The 10,545-nt window shown below is 33.3% G+C and overlaps 1 protein-coding gene across 1 annotated transcript; it reads left to right on the forward strand.

The window, feature by feature from the left end:
* The first annotated feature begins 383 nt into the window (after positions 1 to 383).
* On the forward strand, positions 384 to 9,291 carry LOC143059352 (uncharacterized). The gene is made up of 7 exons (XM_076232834.1): positions 384 to 482; positions 1,365 to 1,476; positions 1,983 to 2,188; positions 2,648 to 2,791; positions 3,485 to 3,755; positions 6,436 to 6,594; positions 9,149 to 9,291. The coding sequence occupies exons 1-7, from the start codon at positions 480 to 482 to the stop codon at positions 9,205 to 9,207; spliced, it is 954 nt and encodes a 317-aa protein (XP_076088949.1). The 5' UTR covers positions 384 to 479; the 3' UTR covers positions 9,208 to 9,291.
* Positions 9,292 to 10,545: the final 1,254 nt, after the last annotated feature.

Here is a 10,545-nt window from a genome sequence, read left to right on the forward strand (position 1 = left end):
TTAGAGTACATGTATGTGCGTAATTCTTATCGTCTGGTTGGTATTTTTTTTTACCGATTTGGCCTGACGTAATACACATGCAGCAAAGATCGAACAAGAGGTAACAACTTTCCTGACATGAGATAACCAATTACGAGTGTTACATCTATACACCGGATCCTGTCATTTTTTGTGGGGAATTTTCATGGGTTTATTATCATTAGTGTATGTCTTTTGCTTTAAATTCTTTGTATTGACGAGGAGTTTGAAATGAGACTTTTTATTGAATTGCTGCAATCATAATGAATTTCTTTTTCTGGGCCTAAGTTTTTAAAGTACTTATTTTGAAATAATATTCTGTTTCTATAACCCAATTTTATTACAAGTTTATCTAAAATCACGCATGACGTCTACAGTAAGTCCTGATAAGAAACCTAAATGACAACACTAGAGATTTGTAGAACGTAGGTGTACGCTGACAATCTCTCAATACTTTAACTATGGTAAGTTTTGAAAAGATTGTCCCAGAAAAACTAGCACATTTTTTTTCAATTTTATTTTTTTTAACTTATAAGAAATTTAAGCATAAGTAAGTTAATCCTGTCCTCTTTTTGTTATTTATTTTAATACTAATATTTCTACAGCTGTCATCCTTTATACGATTGTAGTAATGTCTCAACCGATTTCTATATTCATGAACTGAGATACCGGTAATACTCTGAGGTACGTAGCTGTGTAGTTATACAGAAAACAATGACCTAAAGTTACAACAACGAAAAACCACCAAACAATAGTTCATGAAACAATCGTATATAAAAGTAAAATATAACAACAACAAACACATCTAAAGGATAAGGAATTCTTGATAAACTCTAGGCATAATCTGTGTTACGCCAGTATTAAATCCACGAATAAGTCATATATCTAGGCTTTCAATCGATAAATGTAAACTTGGCTAACCACTGACTTATTACCAAATTCAAAAAAACGCTGAATAATTTGGAAACCTATGGTTCGCTTTCGAGTAAAATATTGGGTTTCAAACACAATTCACACTTATCAATGCGATCTTTTCAAAATGTTTATCATACAAAACAAAACCAGCCCACCGTCATTTGCCGGTTTAAATTCCGAGCCCTGTATCCCGGTCCATCTCCCTTGCACATTTTCCTATTATTTTATGGTTTTTCTCGACGTGATTATAAAAGAAATACTTGCTACTTAACGTAAAGCAAGCAACAACAAGCAAATAAAACAAATAAAGCATGATTCATTATTTCTTAACAAATAGCTTCACTTTATTTACCCAGAAGTAGCAATTATCAACTGAAAGGTTAATATATTTCCTTATGTTTATGTTTTTTCTAAAATATTTTCTTTTGTAGAAATATATATCCCTTAGAGTTATACTTTCCATTAGTGTTCTAACATTGAGCACAGCTGTAAGAAAAAGATTCCCTCATAAACGTTTTATACTGGCTCATGACCAAAATAACGGTAAGATTTGAATTTTACTCTATATACTTCAAATGACAAAATACATAAAGAGAATGGAAATGGGGAATGTTTCAATGAGAAAACAACTCGACCAAAGAGCGAAAAATAGCCGAGGTCCACCAATGGGTCTTCAATACAGCGAGAAATTCCAGTACCAGGAGGCGTGCTTCATCTGGCCCCTTAACAAAAATGTCGAGAAAAATGTAAACTAGCAAAATGAACACGTCAGGCAAAATAAACAAGTTTCAAATGGTGAATTTACAAGCGTTATAAAATGATATTTTCTGTCTAACCATAAGTGTAGCTCTTTTGATATAAAAGAAAAAGATTCAAATGAACAAGTTAACATTGAAACTATCCATCATGATGATACGAGATACTTATCTCAATATCTGACTGTGTCCAATATGTCAAACAGCCGATAACAATGAAATTCAACTTTTTAAGATGATAGTAGATAATAAAAATGATTATTTTCTAATTGCGTCATTTCTTTTTTAATCTAGCTGGTAATTGTGATGCGGATATTTTAAAAACTCATTATAATGACGTCATCATCCGATCATCAAGTGAACTTTACCATGGTGATACAGTACACGATTTTAGTGTATCAAGGGGACTAATTGACGCTAAAGAGTACAGCAGCAGTGATGGAGTGACACATATGGGGTCATGGTCTGCTAACTTTAATAATTTTCGTCAATTCATAGAGGTACATGTATTATATTTGATAAGGTACAAGTATTTTACACAAATAAATGTTTGCGTTGATTGAACACACGAAACCTCACCCTGTCTTTCTGCAATGTGCACAGAACATGTTTTAATTTGCGAAAAGATTATGTTTATACGGTGCGCGAGTGACATTTATTTTTATCAAACAAAACCTTAATATAACAAAAAAAGATACCAAGGAGACTATTATAATCAGCAATCAAATTCAATTATAAAATAAAGAAAAAACATTAAAATATGAATATGGTTTTAAATTTCATGTGTGACAATTTTTCTGTTCGTTATGGCAAGATTGATCTTATTATTATAAAACATAAAATTGACCTTACGTTTTCGGAATTCATATAGGTACTAACTGCGCACCACAAATTGCACACTTATTAATTTTAGCTTCGAAAAATACGTAATACATTTCATTGTTGTTTTTTTTTTTTAGATAAAAATGAAGAAGAGTTTCAACTTAACAGGCATAGTAACTCAAGGTAGATATGGTTGTTGCCAGGAATGGGTTGAGTCTTATCGCATACTTTATAGTGATGATTGCAACAGCTGGCGGACACTAGATAGTAAAAGCGGTGCTGTAGGTAGATTCGTACTACATATGACTTTTTCACCTTACGTCTAACATGCAACATGATTTTACATACGTGTTGAAGACATTGATAACTCTCTGTGTTGGTGGCAATTGTCATTTATTGACTTATTTGTTCCCCTTAAAGCTACAAATCAATTCATTAATTGTTCATACAGCCGGCCATCTATATGTACTTCAACTCATCCATTAGTATATCTTAGTCATCTTAATCATCCACTATCTCTTTCAATGTTTTTGTTCATTCTTATTGTATACATATTTTATAGAATATATTGTAGACGATGAATTCTAATATAACAATGAAATTTAGTCTATTTATCGTCCAGACTGTTTTAATTAGCTTTTATTATTTATTATTTCCGTAAAAGTAACATTGCACAAAAAACTAAATACCAGTTCAATAATCTAGAAAAGTAGAATGTATGCCCAAATGTTACCCCTTCAGACTTCCTAACTTGCTTGCTTACTTTTCTTTGATAAGTTTTTATTTACTAACTAACCTCCTTGCTTGCTTACTTTCCTTTAATAAGTTTTTACTTACTAACTAATTTACTTGCGTACGTACTTTGTAAGACAAACATTAAACTTTTTATGTCATGAAAATATTATTAGTCAAGAAATCTTAGTATGGTTATATATAATTAACATGATTAAAACTTATTTCTATTTTTTTCATAGCTATTTACAGGCAACTCCGACGAAAACACAAAAGTTACAAATACGTTTGACGAACCTTTTGTTGTAAAATGTCTACGTATAAATCCAATCAAATTCCATAACCATATATCAATGCGATTTGGGTTGATTGGACATCCAGTGCAGCCAGATGGATCCTGCAGTCAGAAGTCGTCTGTTTCATCGTCTTCGCAGCTTATATCAACAACAACAACAACAACAACAACAACAACACCATCACCATTACCCATAACAACATTAAATACAATGCAAGGTATAGGCAAATTCAAATAATAGAACGGCGAATCGTTGTGTTTTAAGCATTTTGTTATCAAATTTTCAACTACGTTTTCAATTTGTGTATGCATGCCCTTATGAAAAGAGAAACATTGCTGCAACCTTGCGGCAATCTTTTTAGTTCGCCAGAAGACCTGAAAGTTGTTCACCAGTGTTTGCCGCTAGCAGCGACCTTTCGGCAAACATATGTAAAAGTTTGCCGCAAGGTTGCCGCAAACTCTTAACTTTCTTAAATTTGAAGGAAATTTGTAAACAAACTTTAAAGGAGTCCTAAAGTTTGCTGGAACTTCGCCGTAAACTTTATAGCATACTGAGCATGCTCCCTGCACTAAAATCAGACTTCCTGCTTCTTTGAATTTGAAATAGGAGGGAGTTTTTAATGTTTGTGTTTTCATGTTAAAAGTAAATGGATGTTATATATGATAGAATGTCTGAGTTATATATGATTCAATTAGTTCCTTGAACAGGCCTTGCATCATTGATCATCTCTTTGTAAGTTAATTTAGACAGTTTTTGCATGTTAATTTGCTATTATTGGTACAAAAATTATGTCAAAGAACCCCCATTTTGAAATAAAGATTGTGTTACACTCTTATTGCCCTTAGAGAAACATCATTACAGTTGTAATCTTAAACTTTGTGGATAATGATGTTTTGCAGGAAAAGTCTTCAAAACAATTTGTAATTCTATATTGTTTAATCACATTTGTCAGATTTATATTTTAGATATGATTTTATGCTTAATGTTGAAATGCCTTAATCATGTTAATCCCAGTTTCTTTATAATTGGCCTTATAAAGACAGATCTGTTCTTGTTTTTTTCATACATATGCATCTGTTAAGAAATTAATCAGCTCATTCTGAATTATGCACTGAGTAAATTAATAAATATACATGCATGTACCTACATTGTTTTTATTGTGGTCACAACTTTTATTTCTCTCTTTCACATTTCTTTAAAAATGTAATTTGATCAGAAGGTGAGCAGGTAAATATCAGTTATTGGTCATAATAATTAATTTTGATCCACATGTACATCATTTTGAAAAAGACATACAGTTTTGAAAAAAAAACAACATATAAAGGTAGTCATTATATGAGGGCATCATTATCACTTGATTTGCCAGAAGTTCACAGCAAACTATATAAGGCTTTGAAAGTTTGCCGGAAGTTCACCGCAAAAATTGCCAGAAGTTCGCCACAAACTATATAAGGCTATCAGAGTTCGCCAGAGGGTCACCACAAATATTCGCCAGAAGTTCACCACAAACTATATAAGGCTATCAAACTTTGCGGCAAGTCTGCCGCAACCTTCATTTGCATGGTAAAAAGTCGCGGTGAAGTTGCCGCAAACTATTTGCAGCAACCTTACCGCAGTGTTTGCGGCAGATCTGCCGCAACAGTTCGCCAGAAGGCTGATTTTTCAGTAAGGGATATGTTTTCTCAAATAAAAGCATTTTTTTTTTTTATTTCTTCTTAACGAGTAATTTCACCTGCTTTCACTCACTCAGTCATTGTATATATAAAATTAAGATGGGTTTCATCTTTAACAGCATATTAACATAACTTTCAATTTCTTTCACTTATATCAAAGTTACAATATCTTCCCTTCTTAATGTATAGGTTATGTGAGCTTACTCATTGTTAATTTAGTAAACAATAAAGGCAACAGTAGTATACCGCTGTTCAAAACTCATAAATCCATGGACAAAAAACAAAATCGGGGTAACAAACTAAAACCGAGGGAAACGCATTAAATATAAGAGAACAACGACATAACACTAAAATGTAACACACATAGACAAAATCCCACGAGAATAACAAATATAACATATATATATATAACATCAAAACCAAATACATGAATTTGGGATAGACAAGTACCGTGACACGTCTTATCGCAATGTGAATTTACACTCAAAAATAAGAGAAAACAAACGACACAACGTTATAATGTAATACACACAGAAACTATATTATAACAATGGCCATATTCCTGACTTGGTACAGGGCATTTTTAAAGGAAAAAATGGTAACAACCTTCTTTCAATTCATCCTTAATTTTTAAATGTTTTAAATGTACGATATGTTCTTAATATAACTTGTGAGAGAACTTAAAAGTGAACGTTTTACTTTTGTTATAGTATAACTAGATGAACTATGCATATGAAACAAGTATAATCAAGTTTTAGATAAGACAAAAAATGTATTTTATTACTAATCCGGGATTCTTTATTTTCTTATCTATTGTAAAAGACCTAGATCTCGTGTTTCTCAAAATTTAAATGACTGATTTGTATGGGACTTTGACAGTTTTCAATCCATGTTTTACTGAAAAACTGCTCAACCCAAGCTGACAGTAAAAATGCCCCCTTTTTGTACTTTTTTAGCATAAATTGTCAAAAATAAATTTCTTGATGCGTCCTTGCGTATGTCTTTAACGTCTAGCAAACCCACACCGCATAGAAAGGTACCAAACGCCTTCGACATAACAATTCAAGTGAGAATACTAATCGCCATATTTTTGTACAAAATAATCAATGAAAAACAAATTTGATATACAAAAATAAATGACAACCACAGAATTTAATGCTTCTAACTTAGGACAAGTTTTGGAATTCAATTATGTTAAATTTGCACATTTTCTTTACTTTATAGGTACAGGTAAATGTCAGAGCTCGCCATGCATTAACAATGGTATATGTAGAAATACACAGAATAGTTACCAGTGCTTCTGCCCTAGCTCAGATAACGGTAGAATCATATATTCAGGAAAACAATGTCAGATCGTACTGGACACATCGAAAATAGGAATAGGTAAATGTAAAAAAAAACTCATCAGAGATACCAGGCTTATAATTTAGCACATCAAACGCCCATCATTTTGTTTTCATAAGACTCATCAGTGTTGCTCAGTTGAAAACAATTGGAAAGCTAAAAAAATGAAGTTGTACAACTTTGAAAAACAAAATTTCAATACCAAATACGGCTATTGCAAACCATAACTCAATGGATAGAAAAACGTAAGTGTTTAAAATGATTGAGCATTTCATACATAGTAAATTTAGAAAAAATGAACCTATCAATGAAAGTTCATGTCAATACAAGAGTGTGGACTACTGAACTGGATATACCAACAGAAACAAAACGTCCACCAGCAGTGGCATATTTGCTCTTCAACTTTGTACTCTATTTGACCCTTTAAACAATTTTTTTCATTCGAGCGTCACTGATGTTGTTTTTTTTTAGACGAAACGCGCGTCTGGCGTAACTATCGAATTTTGATCCTGGTATATATGATGAGTTTATTATACTGTATTTGTCCCCAGTTTGATATGATAGTTCATCATAAAAGCAACGGTAGTATACCGATGTTCAAAAGTCATAAATCGATTAAGAGAAATCAAATCCGGGTTACAAACTTAAACCAAAGGACACACATCAACTAAAAGAGGAAAACAACGGAACAACAGAAACACTGAGCTGGAACAAAAACAAACGCCAACACACATATAAATGAACTTTTTGAAATCAATTGCCTTATACACACATTAGAAAACAGCACGATATTTTAATTAACACGGTCTTCAAAATATGTATCAACTCGAAAAAGATACTTGGCTTATAACTTAGTTCGTCAGACGCACATATATATAAGGATGATTTCGTGTTTACACAAACAGCAAAATGTTTGGTTTTCAGCTTATGTTTGCTCTAATATAAAATACACACAAATTCAATCTTCAAGACTAAAATGAATAAGATGTTCAAGGAAACAAGTACTGTGGGAAAATATACAGTAAACCAATGATAAAAAAAGCACACATATTTATAATTAGCTCTTCACGTTTGTGGAATCAATCCTAATTCTATCTTACTTTTGAGATATAGTTTTAGTAATTCAAATGACGTCATTTGTGTGCTGTTTCAGAATTTCAAATATGACGTAATTTTTGTGCCTTTTCACCACTTCGTATGTGACGTCACTTGTTTCACTTTTTGCGTTGAGAACTTTACTAAGTCGGGTGTGTCTATTTTTTGTGTTGGTCTTTGTAATGTATCCGGGTTTTGTTTTCTGTAATTAGTTAAAATACTTCAGTCTTGTCATGTAATTTACTGTTTGCAATAGCATAATTTTTTCTAAATAATAAGGATGTTCTTATCCCAAGCAGATAACCCTATCCGTATTTGGCACAACCTTTTTGAACTTTTGATCCTCAGTGCTGTACAACTTTGTACTTTTTTTTACTTTCGAACTTGTATATCTGGGCGTCACTGGTGAGTCTTGTGTGGACGAGGCGCGTTTCTGGTGTATTGAATTTTAAACCTGATGCCTTTTGTTAGCTATTATTCATGTGTTTCTTTATATAATATGTTGTCCTTTTTATTTGTATTGTAGTCCTGTAATATTATGTTGTCATTTTAATGTTATATTTAACATTGTCATTAAAGTGCGAGGTTTGGCATGCCACAAAACCAGGTTCAACCCACCATTTTTTTCTTTAAAAATGTCCTGTACCAAGTCAGGAATATGGCCACACAATAAGACACAATAAGACACAATAAGACGTGTTACGGTACTTTTCTATTCCAAATTCATGTATTTGGTTTTGATGTTAAATTTGTTATTCTCATCGGATTTTGTCTAATGCTCAGTCCGTTTTATTGTGTGTGTTACATTTTAACGTTGTGTCGTTGTTCTCCTCTTATATTTAATGCGTTTTCCTCAGTTTTAGTTTGTTACCCCGATTTTGTTTTTGATTTTGTCCATAGATTTACGAGTTTTGAACAGCGGTATACTTCTGTTAAAATTGAGAAAGGAAATGGGGAATGTGTCAAAGCGACAACAACCCGACCGAAGGCCACCAATGGGTCTTCAATGTAGCGAGAATTCCCGCACCTGTAGGTGTCCTTCAGCTGGCCCCTAAAATATGTATACTAGTACAGTGATAATGGACGTCATACTAAACTCCGAATTATACACAAGAAACTAAAATTAAAAATCATACAAGACGAACAAAGGCCAAAGGCTCCTGACTTGGGACAGGCGCAAAATTGCGGCGGGGTTAAACATGTTTATGAGATCTCAACCCTCCCCCTATACCTCTAGCCAATGTAGAAAAGTAAACGCATAACAATACGCACATTAAAATTCAGTTCAAGAGAAGTCCGAGTCCGATGTCTTTATTTTTTACTACGTTTGGATTTTCAAATATTTTGACCTTGAGCACCACCAAGTAGACTTAATCGTCCAAATGCGCATCCGTTAAAGTAACATTAATTCCGTTAATGTTAGTAGCAGTAGCTGCATACTTGCTTATATATATCAAATTTTTGAGAACATTAATTAAAAGGCATTTTTTTCTTTCAGATTCAACAACATTGCCAACTACAATGATCACAGGCTGGGTTCATATACCTGGACGATAAACCATAGAAGAAAATGGATTGTTTCTGATTATCAGATATGTTTTATTTGTTTATTGTTTTGTACATAAATCTTGCTGTTTTTTGTTTTTTACGTTTGTATTGCGGTATGGGTTTCGCTCATTGTTGAAGACCGTATGGTGACCATAATATAGTTCCATACTTCTACTTACTTTTGTCTCTAGTGGGGAATCGTTTCAGAGGCAATCATACTAAAACTTCTTGATTTTCCATTTTAATTTTTCAACCACGTAGTAAAACAAGGTTAATATACTTAAACCAGTCTAAAATGAACATGTCTATTGTTTACCTGACGACCATTGCATTACTGTTCATCATTCGTTTACCTTCAAACTCCGAAGTTTATAAAAGAGGGACGAAAGATACCAAAGGGACAGTCAAACTCATAAATCTAAAACAAACTGACAACGCCATGGCTAAAAATGAAAAGGACAAACAAACAACAGCACACACGACACGACATAGAAAACTAAAGAATAAACAACACGAACCCCACCAAAAAACTAGGGGTGATCTCAGGCGCTCTGGAAGGGTAAGCAGATCCTGCTCCACATGTGGCACCCGTCGTGTTGCTTATGTGATAACAAATCCGGTAAATAGTCTAATTCGGTAGGTCACATTCATGAAAGGGAAGGGGATTGTAGTTATATGACGTAAGGAACATATCCGATATCATTTGTGAAACGGTTATTCCATAACGGTCAACCAACTCGTGATGGCGTCCGTAAAATTTACGAAGGGATGATTTCAACTTCACCATTTTGAACTCTTGGTTTAATAGCTTCCTTATGAGCAGCAATCCTCTATCAAGAAAATCATGATAGGAAATACAAGCACGGGAATATCGTATCAATTGGGAGATATATACCCCGTATGCAGGTGCTGCTGGAATGTTGCTACTTAGAAATGGAAAGTTCACAATTGGAAAGTTGAAATCATCTCTTTTGTCGTAAAGTTTTGATTTCAACCGACCCTCATTGTCAATTTCTAGATGTAAGTCAAGATATGAGGCCGACTTAACTGTATCTGTAGTATCCTTTATCTCTAGCTCGATTGGATAGATGCGTTCCACATAGTCACCAAATTTTGAATTATTTAGTGAAAGAACATCATCTTTGTAGCGAAATGTAGAGTTAAAGGATATTGCTAACTTCTTATCTTTCTTCCTCAGAAGTTCCTGCATGAAGTCAGCCTCATAATAATAAAGAAACAAGTCGGCAAGTAGAGGGGCACAGTTTGTTCCCATTAGAATGTCAACAGTCTGTTGAAAAAACACGTCCTCCGAACGTAACAAATATGTTGTCAATCAAGAAATCGAGC

Source organism: Mytilus galloprovincialis, chromosome 14, assembly GCF_965363235.1.
Source record: "Mytilus galloprovincialis chromosome 14, xbMytGall1.hap1.1, whole genome shotgun sequence".
Taxonomy (NCBI): Eukaryota; Metazoa; Mollusca; class Bivalvia; order Mytilida; family Mytilidae; genus Mytilus; species Mytilus galloprovincialis.